Here is a 16895-nt window from a genome sequence, read left to right as displayed (position 1 = left end):
TCCTTGGTGCATATTAAGCATCAGCTTGAGAGGAATAATCGGATTGTGTTTTACAACTTCAACTCTTTAAATAAAGCAATGATATTTTTTTTCAAATGCAAATTTACATTGTTGCCTTTTTTGGCCAATTTTGTGCCTTTGATTAACTCCAAATAAAGTTCAGATGTTCTAGTAGGCTTTTTCTTTGTGCTAATTACGTCATTTCTTAGTCACTTACTTACTGTACTGATTCAGTTACAGTTTTAGATACTTGTTACAAATATTTAGTTACAATCCAGGAACCACCGACCACCAATTTTTGAAACTTTTTGTCATAATTCCAAAAGGTTATGGAGCTTTATGTAGTTCAAATTCCAAAGTGATTGGATGGCATTTGCATTTGATCCAACTAATGCATCCTCCACCAACAATAAAAGACGCACAAATATGTCAAAGTTACCACAACTTTTACTGTTCATTGTTGGAGGTTTTGTGACACATTCACGCTCATGACCTTGTTGAACACAACATCAATGCACTTCACACAAAACACACGTGCGCATATCACAGCTCGGAAATGGCAACCGATCACACGCACACACACGCGCACATATAGAGTGTGGGGTGACAAAAGCCTGCGTTGTTTTCCTCGGCCGTGCTGCATTCAATGACATCAGGTACATTTGAACACAACATGGATATAATGCAACGCGAGAGAGCAATGCAAGAAATCCGAAACAACATAATCGACGCTGCCTAGTGAAAAACGCGTTCAATTTTTTTTATTTTCACGTTAAAACCCCATTCACGTATCACGTAAAAAAAATAATAAAATCTGAAAAAAAAAAAACGGACACTTTTCACAGGACAGCGACAATATAGATGTTTCATCAGTGTTTGGCTTTTAAATGAGCTCAATTGCATTAGTGAATATTAGTTGCTATAATATAGAGCGTGTATATATATATATAAATATATATATTCATATATTTCTTTTAAGGTTGCTGAGCTGAGGAATTGAAATTAGCTTTTTTTTTTTATACAATAACCATTCCATACACTAAAAAGTCAATTTGAGGGTTAATAAAGCGGTGCACACATGCAATATTTACAAAGATGGAGTGTGTGTGTGTGTGTGTACATTTGTGTGTGAGTTTAAGTGGAACCCATCAGGCATATCTACCGAGGACCAAATGGCTACTGTTTGTTTGTCCATTCAACACAGAGGCACCCTTATATATTTTGGGGGGATTTAAAAGGGTTTTACTTTTCTAATCCTAATCTAAATCCCAACATATGGCTTTTGCAAATGCTGGAATATTGTCTGATATTAATTGGGAAAAATATCAGCACCGATCTGTTAATTATAACAATTTTGTATTTTGTTACCAGTAATTGACATTTTCATTCAATGGCAATTTTTTTATGTGCTTCTTCCATTAATCGAAATATGAAGTCATCAATGGATTTAATTACGCTTTTCTGTGAGGTAGGGACGTGTGAGCTCACACACACGTCTGTCGCAACATTGTATTGACTGAACAACAGAAGTCATCTACTCTGTAATTTTGAAGACATTAAATAGGTCACTTACAACAGGGGTTCCCAACCAGCGGGTGGCGGCCGAGTACAGGGCCACCGTGGGCACCGGACCTGTCACTCACGGCTACAGTTTTATTTATTGTTTTTTTTTTTTTTGTGGTGTTTTAATTGGAAATTTGTTTTACTTGGCATAATACATCTTTACAGGGACTAATAAAAAGGTCAAGTTGAGGCAGGGGGGGGCGGAATTTCATGAGCACTACTGATTCTACAATAGATTTCTTGACATTTCGTTAATATAGGCAATTATAAACATTTTGACACATGCAGTTTTACTCGCAGTTATTCACTTTTTGGGGTCGCTATTACGCATGAACGGCGGACGCGTTACTATATATGATTTTTGCGACTTTTTTTTTTGGCAGTTAAAATATGCACCTTGGTTCAGTCAAGATCGGGAAACACTGCGTTAACTAAAAGGAGACTAATCTGAATTTTGTGTTTTGTGTGTGCGTGTATTGTTTAATGTTATACAAAACCCACCTTGTTTTTTTTTTTTATCTGAACGTGATTGCACAGCACATCACTGAACGTGGGATTGACATCACTTTTGCAAGCATTTTCTTTTTGTTGTTGTTGTCGTCGTTTTGCATATTTTGCATGCTAGTAAGTACAAGGGCATTCAAGCGTGGGTGTGCGGAGGCGGGGCTAAGTGACGGCGTAAGCAAATTGTTAGATCGTTGTCATGAAGTGCACAACCTGGTGTTAGAAAATACCTTTGGGTGGATTTTCTACATGTAAACTCTGCATTTGCAGTGTGGCAGTTTTGTGGTGGGAATTTCTAAATAATAACCTGCAGGAAATACGAAGGTGTTAGAAAATGAAATATGGATTGTTAGGCTATGTTCGGGCAAGGTCCCATTTTGAGGGGAGGGGGTCTGATTGTCTAAAGTGATGGTGAGTAGCACGGGGGTTTCCAATGTGAGGAGTCTGTCTTCAGGTGAAGGTGGTGGTGGTGGTGGTGGGATCTCCTTGTTTGCCAGCACCGCTTGATTTGGGGTCCACTTTGGAGGCTTTAGGGACTTATGGAGAGGAACCTCCAATAAGATCAGCTTGATCTGGATCCGGTTCTGGGGTACCTGCATTGAACAATGTTTAAGGTTATTCATGCTAAATTGTGCAAGATTGTTTTTTTTTTTTTTTTTAAATACCCTGTAAAGTGATTTCAGATGTGTTTCCTAATACATTTGACATGTTTGACGATTATTACTGAAAACTTGCAAAGACTGCTGAGATTTCGACTTTAGAGCGCCTCGTCGTCAACCATGAGTGCACGCATGTCACGTAAAGAGAAATTTTTAGTAATTTAAATTTGTCAGATGTCTTTGGCGTGTCAATTTCAGAAGACATTGATTTTCACTTTACAGGGACTTTAATTGTGGCACCACATACCATTGGGGATGGGCTCTGTCAGGAATGGAATGTGGTCCTCGGACGAGGGCGGTTCGTAGGCCGCATGGGTGGCGGATGAAAACATCTTTTGAGGTTCCGGAGCCGGGCTCGGGGCTTTCGGGGAGGTCGGCTTGGGCTCCAGGGCAGCGGCAACGGGTTTTGGATCAGTTGCCGGACTCACCGGACTCTTGGGTCCCGGGCTTGAAACTGGGCTGGACTTGGCGTCGGTCGGTTTGGGCACATCCAGATTCACCGACTGAGCAGGAGGAGTTTCGATGTCTTTGGTTTCAGGTTTTACTTCCGTGGCTGGCGCGGCACTCGGCTTGGTTTCGGCCACCGGACTGGATTTGACTGCTTCCATGGCTGGTGGCGGAGGAGCACTTGATTCCGTCTCCGGGGCGATGGAGATGCTCACGGCATCCGAGTCGGGGACTTGCTCAGGGGCGTCGGTGTCTGTGTCTAGTGGGAGGGCGGTGTTAAAGCCAACGCCCGAGTCGCTGGTGTCCAGGTTGCCAATGCCGACCTCCTTTGAGGAAACCTCCAGACCCTGCGTTCACGCGTTGAACGGGTCACCACACTGGGAAGACATTCAAACGATACAAAAATGGACTGATGTCTTACTTTAATGTCCACCTCGGTGCTCTGAGATTTCTCAGTGTTGTCGGCCTGCGAATGCTTGGACTCCTCGCTGAGCTTGGTGATGTTCTTGACCACCTGTCAGCACACAAAACAAATTTCAAAAACAATTTGACCAATTTTGTTTACATTTTTGGTGGTTATTTTTGGTATTTTGTAAAAAAATTAAATTAAATAAAAAAAATAAAAAAAATGAAAAATAAAATAAAGACCCAATTTTGGTTTTTGATTTGTACAAAACAACCTAATTTTTTTTTCAAAAACAATCATGAAAGGTTAAACTGACCCAAATAGAAAACAGTGTGTGTTGGAGTGAATCGGTCCATATATATATATATATATATATATATATATTTTTTTTTTTTTTGTAATAGCCCAACATATAATAGCCAAGTTACCATGAATATAGCACATCTAACCTGTCTGAAGGCCTCCCCCTCGTCTTCTTTGCCAGCGTTCTGGGCAATCTTCTCCAAAGCGGCGGACCTCTTGGCTCTCTTCTGGACTTTGATCAAGCAGGACAGCAGGCAGGCCAGAAGGAGGAAAACCAGCAGGCTCAGCAGGGCGATGATGGCCACGTAAATGGACTCCAGCTTGTAGGCTGCCAAAACACGCATGACCTAACACGACTGACCTTTATTTGACTCGTTGGACATGTTTTCACGCTTACGCTTGAGTTCCATGTGGATTCTGGACACGGGGAATCCCAGTATGTCTGTGACTTTGAAGAGGCCTTCATCGGAGCGCTTGACTTGATCCAGGAAAACCAGAGAACCCTCCATGGAGAGGCGACCGTCAAAGCCAAGCTTTGTTTGGGCCTACAGCCAGACGGGCATGTGCATATATCAAAAAATAAATAAATACACTGATGAGTCAAGGCATTCGGTCGAGTCGAATCACATGCAACTGTTCCCCATAATATTGACCTTGTTTTTTTTATACATAGAAAGAGAGAAAAAAAATCTAAATCTATCCATCCATCCATTATCTGTACCACTTGTCCTCACTAGGATCCTGGGGTGCTGGAACTGAAATCGGAGTACCGGGAGAAAACCCACAGGAAGGCCGGAGCCAGAATCGAACCTTGCACCTCTGCACTGTGAGGCCATCATGCTAACCAGTTATCTACTGTGCCGCCTAGTGGAGGTACCATTCTATTAAAAATAAATAAATAAAAAAAATAGTGCTTACATCAGTGAACTCTCCTCGATCCATGAGTAGGCGCATTTGGTGGTCCGTGTCGGCACTGTAGTAGAGGTACACCAAGGAGCTATTGAGCATCAGGTTGATCTTCAGTCGTTCGCCGTGATGCAGGTTGACAAAGTGCTGGTGCTCTGAGGAAGTACACGCACTACATCAGTGAGCGAGTAAATCACATTAGGGTGTTACAAGATTGCTCCAAGAAGCCGGAGGGATCATTGGAGACGAGCTGCATAAGCGAATTGTTGAAATATACAATACCAATGACTTGGAGACAGATTTTGATCTGAACGGCGCCCCTAGCGTCCCTGACGGTGTAGCTGCCATCGTCGGCCCCCGTCGCCGACCTCAGGACCACGTGGTGATCGCTGACGCTGATGCGACCCCGGTAGCCTTCCTTGGCCATGCCCGTGGTCGCCAGCAGCACCAAGGCCGGTCTGGGGAAATAATATTATGACTTTGGAGCAATAAAATGTGCTTTTTTTCCCCTCAGAATGCTTTTATACTTTGACGGGTTGAAATTGGACAAGAGTAGTAATGTGCATTTGAATTTTGATGGTGATTTGTTGTCGTTTTAGACAAAAGAAAAGACAACCAAAGCAATAGTACAACGCTTGCCTCCCTGCTGTGATGGAGACAACTGAGAAAGAAAAAATAAGCCGAGCTCCAAAAGGGTGAGTGCCAATTTGTCTAGCTCTCATCACAAAAAAAGCCCTTAAATCACTACAGTCTTTTAGGGGGGAGCATTTTAATGACATGCATACTTATATAAGTGCTTATGTTCAGCTGGATCAATCACATTCAAACCCATGTTAAACCACCATTTAAAGTCCAAATCAAGTTCTGACGTTCTAACAGGCAGAGAGAATAAAATCATGAAAATGAAATTTCACTTTAGGTGTACTGACAAGTAGTCTTGGAACTACTGAAATTGATTCACATGTGAATTTATCATGATTGCACCACATAAGTAGATCGTGTCAGTGTACCTAATGAAGTGTCCAGTGTATGGCGGCTCCACTGAGGACAAAGCATGTGCGGGACTACCTACTTGGATGTCAGGTTGGCCTCCACCGCACTGTGCCTGTACTCCAAGGTGATGGGTAGCGTCACCCCCAAAAGCGGAATCCGGTAGTTTTCTCCATACTTCACCGTCTGCTCGTTGTAGCAATCTGCGGGCGGTACAGGCGAAATGCTCAGAGATAGAAAAGTGGCGGGAACTCATCAAGTACAGATACGTGGTTTACTGTACTTCGGTATTTATTTTTTGAGTACTTTTTATTTTTAACGTTTGCAAACAAATGCCAGTACTTTCTTATCCTTACTTTGTCAAAAATAAAAAAACTTAACAGAGCAGGGCAGTCTGACCCGGGGACGACCATTTTTGAGGCGAGGGTGACAAGTTTTAAAAAAGGGTTCGATTAACAAAGGCCAGGGGTTGATTTTAGTCCGGGCCTCGCGCGTGTGATAAACCTACTCGCGAAATGGGCAAACGACAAAGAATGCCTCCTAACGGGTCAAAAGCGCCACTACCAAGATTCGTGTGTGTAAGAAGAGACGTGAGACAGCAGTGCGCATTCAAGCGTGCCTGTATTTCCTTATTCTGACGTCATGTAACACGTGCCACCTACCTGCTACTGGGGCATACCATTATAAGAGGGGGACAATATAACACTAACAGTGCGTACTTTCTTGCATCGGGCATGTTCGTTGAGAATAAGAAAGAAGGAGATGAATAAACCCATAATTTTTAATCGTAAATTATCCCGCTCATGATGTTGAAATAAATTGCGTTAGCATCTCTCCCATGGCGGCGTTTTTTTTTTTTTAGGGGGGGGGTTCGACAATTTTTATGAATAAACCCGGAGGGTCGAAGTTGGAACCGAACCGAGTTCGCGGCCAGAGGGCGGGGGATCGCCCGGCAAAAAGGGTCAAGTGCCCAGCTCTGCTCGTTACATTTTCTTGCATTCGCCATTGTGGCTCTCCTTCCCCACGTACGAGTAAATGGGCACACTTCGCATGTTCTGACCGGGAAACAAACAGTCAAACACAAAAAACAAAATTCACAGTGCGCGGCAAATTGCTTAAAGTACGTAGGCGGAGGAAAGAGCTTTGGTGCTAGAAGGAAGTCTGAGTGGTATAAAAAAAGAACAGATTGTCAAGAAGTGAGGGAGCAGTGATCCAGAAATACGGGGGTGGGACTCGGAGGGGGTAAAATCAGCAACACAGCAGGGAAGGACAGGAAGGAAGGGAGGAGAGTGGGCTGATGCTTAAAGAGCGGCATAATTACAGGCTGCCGGCAGCATTGGGAAGACACACACGGTGATCACGGCAAATTTACAAAGTCGTCGTCAGCTGGCAGCGCACGGCACACTCCATATGGTGCCGCAACGCACGCGTTACGGCATTGCACTCGCCTTCGACTCACGCTTGCGTTCACACACATCTGCTTGCATTCAGCTCTCATTTTATTTTACTTTTTAATTTTGAAAGGGTTTTTGCTGGTTCATGAATTGCTAGTGCAGTTGGACCTTGTGTTTGTTTTTACTGAGGAATTGTTTGTGGCATTGTACTGAAAGGGTTTTTAAACGTTTTTATGTATTTGTTTCTAGTCCAACTACACCAGTTTTCTTTTCATAATAAAATATTTTTACACCCAAATGTATTTTGTTGTTTCTTTTGTTAAAAAAAACAGTTTATGCAACACTACAACCTCTGATTCTTTTATTTACAATACTCACACAGTGATGTCAGCAACCTTCAGCATCTCTAAATTATGTAATTATAACATTTTTTAGTAAAAAATTAGTTTCAAAATTGTAATTTTTAAAACAAATCTTAAAAAAATAAATAAAAAATTCCAAATATTTCCACTATTGCGTTTTTTTTTATTATTGTTCAATTTTTTTTTAATGATTTGAGTTATTGTTTTAAATACTTCCTAGATGGAGTTTGGATTTTTTTTTTAAAGTTTTTAAATTCACACATTTCAAATTTAACAAATTTGTTGCTATGGCAGCAACCTAATGTACAATTGTACAAAAAATGCATGTGCCTGCAGGTGTTATCCAAACCGACTTGTCCTTGAGAGTTTCAGCGAAAATAAATCACAACACATGGCCCTATTTTCCATCGGCTCCAACCTGTTGAAATAAAAACACATACAACGCACGTGCGTCCCTTACCTCGAACGATGAGCCTGATGCGTCGGACGTCCTCTGGGTCTTCTGGGTTCTTCACCGTGTACACGCCCTCGTCTCCCTCCACCAACGAGTCGATAACCAGGTGGCTGAGGCGAAGGTTTTTCTTGGCGCGGTTGCCCACCACCAGGCCGCCGCGCATCAGGATAACTTCGGGTGAGCGTGAGGTCGAGCGAAACGTCACCTCCAGCGCAGGCGCGTGCAACGTGATGTGTAAATCTTCACCGAGGTACAGCGTCATGGATTCCTCGTTGACTGCGGATGTGAGGTGTATGGGGGGCTCATATTACTTTAAAAATACGGAAGGGTGCAAAGAGGGTGCTGCGATCGTTTCTTGCATACTCACCTATGCCAGACACTGACAAAACTGCAGATACAAGGAAAAGAAATGATGTAATTAGACACAGTGGAACGTAGGTCATACAGGGCAAGGGTGTCAAAGTGTTTTTTATCGCAGGTGTAATAGTTAGGTAGCACACAGATAGATAGAGAGATAGATAGAGAGAGAGAGAGAGAGAGAGCTCGACAGATCGACAGATAGATGTTCCTATGTGAGAGAGATAGAGATATATAGAGAGAGAGACAGATAGATATAGAGAGAGCTAGAGAGCAATAGAGAGAGAGCCAGAGAGATCAAGGTCGAGATCGATCAGATTCGAGTTTGAGATCAATCAGAATCGAGATCGAGATCAATCAGAATTGAGATTGAGCTCGAGATCGATCGAGACCGATCGAGATCGGGATCTGGATCAATCGAGATTGAGATCGAGATCGGGATCGGTCGAGATCGGGGTCGATATCAGCATAGATAGAGATCGGGATTGAGAGATCGATCGAGACATCGAGATTGATCGAGAGAGATTGACAGATAGATGTTCCTACGTGAGAGAGAGAGAGAGAGAGCGAAATAGAGACATAGAGGGAGTGCTCAAGATTGATCGGAATCGAAATCGAGATCACTCGAGATTGATCGAGATCAGGATCGATATCGATCAAAATCGGGATTGATCGAGATCGGCTTCGGGATCGATATCGATCGAGAGAGAGATCGACAGATAGATAGGCGTTCCTACCTGTGGCAAGCAGAATCGTGAGCGTGACCACACCGGTTGTCCTCATCATGGCTGTTTTGTAGGCCCTGGAGAGACAAAACCGGAGATAACCTCAAAATATGCCTTCACAAAGCTTACTAGTGAGGTCAAAGAGCAAACTAGCACTTAAGATGGTTATCAAGGATATTGATATTAATCATAAAAATTTTAAATCATTTTTTTTTTGCAATTTCATAATACATGGTATGGTTTTGACCTTTTCCTCTCCGTACTTATAATAACGGGCAACATTTCTTCTCCAGTGGGTGACTCCACAAGGGGGCGCAAATCCTCACGCAAACATTGCCCTGTGCCGCCGCGCATATTGCACAAAGCGCAACTGCCAAACGTCTTTCGATATGACTTGGCACTAGTGCACTGCATGACACGGAGAGCAGTTGTTTGTCCCTCTGCTGAAGTGAAAGGTCACCAAAACACGTGGAGCAACTCTCAGCATGACGCAGTGCAGACCGACAACACCTCTCGTACTTATTCACGGCAAAAATGATGGATTGCACCCAGACAAGCGACGGCGAGCCGCATTGTGAGTGCATCACGCTGCTCACCAGCATAGGAGGGAAAAACAATTCCATCTATCTATCAACAGCATGCGCCACTCGCTATTGATTTGGGTGTTTTTTTCCCCCCCTTAACCTGATTCAAAACAGAATAATTCATAACTGGGTCTTGTTCTCCAATAGGAAGCCAGCGTAAACTGTCAAAGCCATTACGGTGACGGCGTACAGACGACGGCCGATTAAAGGCGCCGCCGAGAGGCATTAGGGTGATGCGAGTCGCTTTCCTCTGCAGCGCTGTCGTACACGAGGCTAGAAACAGCCCAAGTGTGTGTACGAAAAGAGGTTTTGCTGCAGTTTTCCTCTCGTCGTTAAAAAAAAAAAAAAAAAAAAAAGCCCAGGAGGAAACGGCGAGTGTTCTCAGCAGCCATCGAGTGTGATGTCGCCAGGACAACCAGACCTATTTGCGCAGGACATGACGAAGCACCGTTTTATGATTTTTGCCGGCAGTGGCGGGACGTGGATTTGGAGCTTTGGGCATCAGAAGGGAGTAAATCGACTTAATCCAGCTCCTAATATCACCACTACGACGTCACAATTATAGATATTAGGTTGACATGGCAACACATAAAAGCTGCAATCTGATTGGCCTAAAAAAAATAAAAGAACATGCTAGCGGCTCATCTGCTGATAGGTAGCTTTCGTTCGCCAATGCCACAAGAAGGCGCCAAAGCTCGGTCTAATAGAAATGTTTTTGCTATGGCGCCCTCTTGTGGTAGCTCAAAGTCAAGGAACTATGTTGATGTGATGATGTGTTCTATGAGGCAGACCAAAGGCCTTTGTAAAAGAAAAGTAGTGCTTTGTCGCCCTCGTGCAGTATCTATAAGCAATAGTTTTCTCAAATACTGTCGGAAAGTTTGTCTAAATCTTTGTTCAAGAGCACTTCTCCTTTGCCGAGATTATCTATTCACCTTGCACTTTTTCTTTTTTTCGATTCAGCCCCTGAAAATGAAAACAAAAATGTTCTCTTCATATTTAGACATTTTTTCTGCTCCCATTTTGTTTCCGCGCTTATGCTCACCTACAAGTAAACAGCACCTCATGTCATCATTTACTGTCCAGCGGCCGAGGCTGTGCGGTGACACTTCAGTAAGCACGGAACATGCAAAGCGCACAAAAGCGTCCACTGAGGCGCCGCGCCGTCCTTTGGGCCGTGAAGCTGCCGAGCGCCAACACACACAACAACAACACAACAAACCATCTGCCCTCTTTAACTCCCTCTTCACCACCGCAATTCTTCTTCCTCTCCTCTGCATCACCTGCCCTCCATTCTTCTTGCTTCCCTCTCACACAATCTCTCTCACTCTCTCAAACACTTTCTCACACTCTCTCTCTCTCGGTGAATCAAAGGCGTCGCCTGTGCTCCTTCACATTCGACAAGGTCAGGCAGGTCTTTGTGCGTGGCGTTTTAAAGAGACGGAAATGCCTCTTAGTGACTGCAGATGAGCGTGCGCGTGGTCACACAAAGCTCGGCTGTGTCCCGAGTCCTCATCTTTCACTTTCGCTTCTTCCCGCCGCACCAGCATGCCGCAAAAAGGGAACAACTGCACATATTGTTGAACGCTCCCTTCGTTGCACTGTGCGAGACATTTATAAGTCATGAGGCATGGAAAAGCAAAGTGGGAGAGGAGGACGTTCCCATTCTGATTAGTATGCACATGGGATGGGCTTACTAATCAATTAGTCGACTAAGCGATCATTAAGGATGCTGCCTTTTGTGTTGAATTGATTGATGACTCGTGTCTTGAAGCAACAAGGGTAAGCAGCACGGAGGAAAAGTTGTTTTCGGAATCACTTCCTATCCAATAATACGGCCCAATATAGTAGCGGTTGAACCGATTAATCGACTAGTCAAAGAATCGACTTCACTACTCCGACATCCCAAGGTAAGGACTTGTATGAGGAGACACAGCGATCAGAATAATTGATGATAGTGAGGCTAACATGATTAGGGATGAGTCGAATCCAAGTAGTAAGGTCGGCTCATTGACTAGTCGACTAATCGGTTCAACCATTTGTACTTAGTTTGTTTTTAATGTCACTGATTGGCTTTAATTAGTTACAGTGAGGAAATAAAATTAAATGGGAAAACATGATTATCTTTTTGAGAAAAGATGCATCAACATTTAAAATAAAACAAATGTCTTGTTAATGTTTTTGCCCAAAAACACAAGACAATGCTCAATGTATCATTATCTGTTCAAATCCCGCCCCCTTCCTTCTCATGCGATGGGCAATTCCATCTTCTCACTGCACTTTTATAGACTTGGTTCAAGAAGAGAGAATCAAAACAAACGTATCAAATATTTATTACGGAAGTTCCACCATCTTACAAACGTAATTATGTGAGAGATTGGCATCATTAACGTCTTCCCTAAATAGCGTTCGCACACTCCATTTTGATTTGACTGATTTGTGTAGTCTTAGTGCGGAATGAGTGAATGATTCCAAATTTGAAGAAAGGACCCAAGAAGAGGACTTAAAGGTTCATTTGCGGCGAGCAAATGAGTCCGACGAGCGGGTCGGCTGTGAAAGTGATGTACAAAAGGATGAGACAGGCTCCTTGCACCTGTCACATTCTCTCAAATCATCGAGGAGGATGAGGAGGTGGATGAAGACGGCCGGGTTAACACATGGCATTATTGACAAAGCGTGCGGGGGTGACAAACGTGTCATCTGTTGCTCTTTGAATCTTCTTGTCATTGATTTTCAAAGTGTGGGCTCCCTCTAGTGGTGCGCAAAAGAATCACTGCTACTATAGTTCAGTTGAATTTCACTTTTTAGCATTTAAATGTTGAGAAATTGTTTGTTTGTAAGCTTTTATTTAACTATAATTTGAATTTATATTCATTATATTTTGATAGACCTACTGCCCATAAACAGCCGGGATCGGCTCCAACATGACTGTGAAGATCAACGGTTTGGATAATGGATCGATGGATATTTTAATGGAATCATTATTCAAATACATTTGTATTTTCCTACATTTAAGCACAGTGCTTACAGTTTTTTTTTATTAAATACACAAATCCAGTCAAAAGTGTTGAAATTTTCTGATGCTCTTGAATGTTGAAGTGTTTCCAGGTTTCGACCTGCGCGAGGCTTCTTAACGTCTGCTAGCTGAATGCTAATATATAATGCGGAAAAGTCCACAGACAGATTTGTGGAAAGAAGCATAGATATTACGAAAAATGTCAAATGTAGCAGCATTGCATTAAACAAAATCAAATGAAACGTTCAACCAAAGCTAAAACTTTGCAAGCTGACATATAATAGGAAAACTCCATAAAGGGGCTAACAGAAATTAGCATAGATCTTACAGAAATTACAACAATTTCGAGTTTAACACAAATGCAGCAGCGTCACATACAACAAAATTGAACATGTATACACCAAACTGTTCAACCAAAGTTTATAATTTTAACAAAGGTCTTCTAGCTTAATGCTAACATATCATGAGAAAACTCCAGAGATGGACTACCAGAAATTAGCATATATATATATATATATATATATATTACAGTAATTATAAAACCAACTTCTACTTTAACACAAATGCAACAATGTCTTATGCAACAAAATACAATTAAACATTGTATAGTCAAACAACAGAATGTTCAACCAAAGCATACAGGATAAAAGCGATTCTAAAAAATAATAATAATTTCTTTTTTCAAATTTTGGGGAAGCAAAGTATTTTTGCAGGTGCTAACTGGTATGAAACGTTTGACAACCACTTGCACTATATAGTGTAGTGGTTTTGGAGGCTGTTTCTGCAGCGGTGGCTAGGGGAGAAGCTACGAAGGAGCATCCTCTCAGCTAATGGATGCTGTTAAGCCTTTTAACTGCTCATAGAAAAAAAAAACATAATATAGGCGCCCCCTTTAGATGAATTTACATTACGCTTAATGTATTCATCTTATGAATGCTAGCCTTGAGTGTTAGGGCTCTCACCTGTCATTTTATTAGGTACGCTTTCCTGCATCGTCAAGGCTGCCTTAGCAGACATCGTTTTGCTCACAAGGAATCTAGTTGTCAGCATGGATGATGTTAAAATAAAGACGGTTGTTTTTATTGAAAATGGGCAGTGCAGTTGTGTTTATTGCTGCGGATGCACGTTGGAGTTTGCAGTGGTGATCCCATCGCTCGGTAGGGGATCCAAAATTTTAGTTGGAAATTAAAATAATCCATTTGGAAGTGCTTAGCAGAGCAGCCAAATGTATTTTAGGATTTTTTGTATTTGTTTTTTTTTAATGAAAATAAAGCAAAAAAAAATGAAAACGTGAAATGGTGTGCCAAACGTATTTTAGAAAAAAAAAACACTTAAGTGATAAATAAAAAATCAAATTGTATTGATAAAATTAACACTATATTAAAAACATGGCTAAACAGACCCAAATAATTAATTTAAAATTAAATAATCTTTCCTGGACAATAATAAAATATTAGAGATGCATTTTAATCATAAATAAAAAATAATAGCAGAATGAGATATTAAAAAAAAATATACATCCGTTACAACTTTAAATGCCACTAAAAAGGTTTCACCAAAATATTAGAAACACTACTGCAAACCACCAGTCCCAAACATGCATCGCAACATAAATCTGTCAACATGGACCTTAAAGAACCCATTATCAAATTGCCCGAGTGTACCTAATGAAGTGACCATGATTATAATTAGAATCATTAAAATCAATTTTGGGGGATTTTATTTCCCCAGAGGCTGACAAGTGAACGATCGATACAAGCGCAACCACTATAAGCACTCAGCTCAATTAAATAAGAAGAAAAAGGAAACAATCTTTCATATTCCACGATCAAGCAAATCGACTGTGACAAGCCTCTAAAGTCCAAACGGTTCCCCGCAGGGCCCGGGACAGCAGACGCCGCACGCACAAGGCGTGAAAAAGCTGCAGAATTTAACCCGTCACGCACCGGCCACATGCGGACAACTCGGCCCAACGAAAGCATCGACGAACCGGCAAGCAAAACGAGCGGGAGCAAAGGGGGAGCCTACCTGCGTCCGATGATCCTTCAAGCGAGGCTGGGAGAAGTGTCCGTCCGTCCGTCCGTCCGTCCGACACTCGGTTAGTCGGCGATGCAGATGTGCGCGAATGTTGCCTGCGTGGGGTCCCTCCTCACTCGCTCGCTCCCTCCCTCTCTCCTCCAGAGATGCTTTGCTGCTGCTGCTGCACTAGGCGACTCGGGCTCCACATTTGGAAGAGGTTCAAAAATGTGTCGGCCACTCGGAAGCACTCGACTCCTGTCGGGAAACAGCGGACACGCACACGCGCACTTGCAACGACCCCACGCATGGGGTCCTTCGACATATCGAGCCACGACATGCCAGCCGAACTGAGACGATGGTCGGGAAAGAGTCGCACGAATGAGCTCTGTTTCATCTTGGTACGTTTTTCTCCATTTGGAAGCGACAGAAGCTAAATTCGTCAAATCTTAATGGGACTTTGGAAGAGCGCATTTGGTGCGGGGGGGGGGGGGGTGGCTAAAACGCCTGTCATAAAAAAAAAAATCAAAAATCAACTTTTACCTAAAAACTTGAGGCAATATTCTTAACAATCTTTCTACAATTTGATGACAAGAATTACAAGTCTTTAAAAAAGGTTCAATATCTATCTATATATTTAATTAACTGGGTCACCAATTTTAGAAACACTGTCTAAAATTCTGAAGTTTTATAGCTTTGTAATTCTATAAATAACGCCATGATTTTATGACATTACACCTCTTACTACATTTTTATTCTTTAGACTTTTCAGGATTTTCTTTCTCGTCCCTTGGCCGACTTCCAAAAAAAAAAAAAAATGCGGGAGTTTTAGACTTTCCGAATCCAAAATATTAGTTCTATCTACACGTTTGCACTCCATATAATCATGTAAACATTTAAATAAGACTAAAAGTTACAATAAAAGTTGTAACATCAAAAACCTTAGTCATATGCCCAGAAAAGCTGATAAAGGAAAATCTTATTGTCATGAAGATATTTATAATAACTTTTTTTTTAAATTGTATAATGCCCCCCCCCTAACTTCCATGGTATCCCTGCACGGTTTAATTACATCACATACAAGAGCTGGAACAACAACAACAACAAAAAAGTTTTTTTTTTTTTTTTAATGTCTGTTTTGATGATATCAAAATCATGAAGAACTGTACTTTGTCCTTTCTAATATCATGTCCCACCCAGGTTACTAAATAAGGCACAAGAATAAACACCTCAATCAAAATATGAGCATCAGTAACTTCATCTTGGCCAATAAATATTCCTTGCGCCTTTTTTTTTTTTGCCCATTATATATCTTCCACCACAGACGGAAACCGATGGAACCATTCGAGCATTTATTCCATATGCTTGATATCTCTTTTAAAGTTCATTTTCCTCCAAAAGCCCCAACAGTGTTTTCCCAAGGCACATATTTGACATTGCCGCCACATCTGTACATCTACGAGCGACTTCTGGCTGATTTCGTGGCAGGGACAAAGAGCATATTGATGACGACTGAAAACCGACTCTTTAAAAGACAGAAGCCGCCGAGCAGCGAATAGGAGGAGGGGGGGGGGGCTTAATGGAACGTTCGGCGGTGGTTAATGGAGACTGTTGCGTTCATAATCATCTCAGTGTATTAAAAGGAAAGGCACTCATGCACTTCTCAGAGCAACGCAAGCTTCCACCTCATCCAGCCGGCCGGCATTCCGCTAGTTTTTTTTTTTTTTTTTGCCGCGCAAACCTTTATACAACTCCCCCCTTTCACAAGCAGCTGATTACCGAGAAGCGCCACGAGCCGATTAAGCGCGGCTAATTTCTGTTCGGTGTTTCGCGGAGGAGGTGACGGGGATAATGTACGGGTCATTATTCCCATCCGGCATGATTTGAATAAGGCTTGTTTAAAAAGTACTTACACTAAGTACATGGCAACCAAAAGTGGGGCGGTGGTGAGGTGCACTTGTTGTCCAACATGGGCGAAACGGTTAGCATGTCAAGCGGAGTCATTAGCCTCTTTCACGCCGTCTTGTAAAAGCTGGGATACTTATTTAAAAAAATGGAATGCAAATTGCGCAATTGTCTTGGGCCTGACTGATAGCGATTTTTTTTCGCCGGGTGCCGATATTGAAAATAAAATTCTGATAATTGATTAATCGGCCAATTAATGTGAAAAAAATTCAAATGCTGAATAAAACCCTTTTTTTTTGGACCCTTA

At 42.1% G+C, this 16895-nt stretch overlaps 1 protein-coding gene across 1 annotated transcript; it reads right to left on the bottom strand.

Moving 5' to 3' along the window:
- Window positions 1-429: 429 nt before the first annotated feature.
- Window positions 430-14986, bottom strand: LOC148328803 (uncharacterized). The gene is made up of 12 exons (XM_088306042.1): window positions 14696-14986; window positions 9083-9147; window positions 8356-8376; window positions 7995-8264; window positions 5861-5981; window positions 5071-5246; window positions 4801-4943; window positions 4280-4427; window positions 4029-4210; window positions 3595-3687; window positions 2974-3520; window positions 430-2660 (listed from the first exon to the last, which is right to left on the bottom strand). Exons 2-12 carry the CDS (start codon window positions 9129-9131, stop codon window positions 2605-2607), a joined length of 1806 nt encoding a protein of 601 aa, XP_088162168.1. The 5' UTR covers window positions 9132-9147; window positions 14696-14986; the 3' UTR covers window positions 430-2604.
- Window positions 14987-16895: the final 1909 nt, after the last annotated feature.

This window comes from Idiotropiscis lumnitzeri, chromosome 10 (genome assembly GCF_059441095.1).
Source record: "Idiotropiscis lumnitzeri isolate Australia: NSW breed Sydney's pygmy pipehorse chromosome 10, RoL_Ilum_1.0, whole genome shotgun sequence".
Lineage (NCBI taxonomy): Eukaryota > Metazoa > Chordata > Actinopteri > Syngnathiformes > Syngnathidae > Idiotropiscis > Idiotropiscis lumnitzeri.
This window is presented reverse-complemented; position numbering and strand designations above follow the sequence as displayed.

Bases quoted from the DNA above. Each gene is read 5' to 3' on its own strand.
- LOC148328803 (XM_088306042.1), bottom strand. From the start codon at position 9,131: ATGATGAGGACAACCGGTGTGGTCACGCTCACGATTCTGCTTGCCACA. The intron at 5,982-7,994 runs GTAAGGGACGCA...TACCGCCCGCAG, and splicing joins CATCAGGCTCATCGTTCGAG to ATTGCTACAACGAGCAGACG. The intron at 4,428-4,800 runs GTAAGCACTATT...GTCTGGCTGTAG, and splicing joins ATCGAGGAGAGTTCACTGAT to GCCCAAACAAAGCTTGGCTT.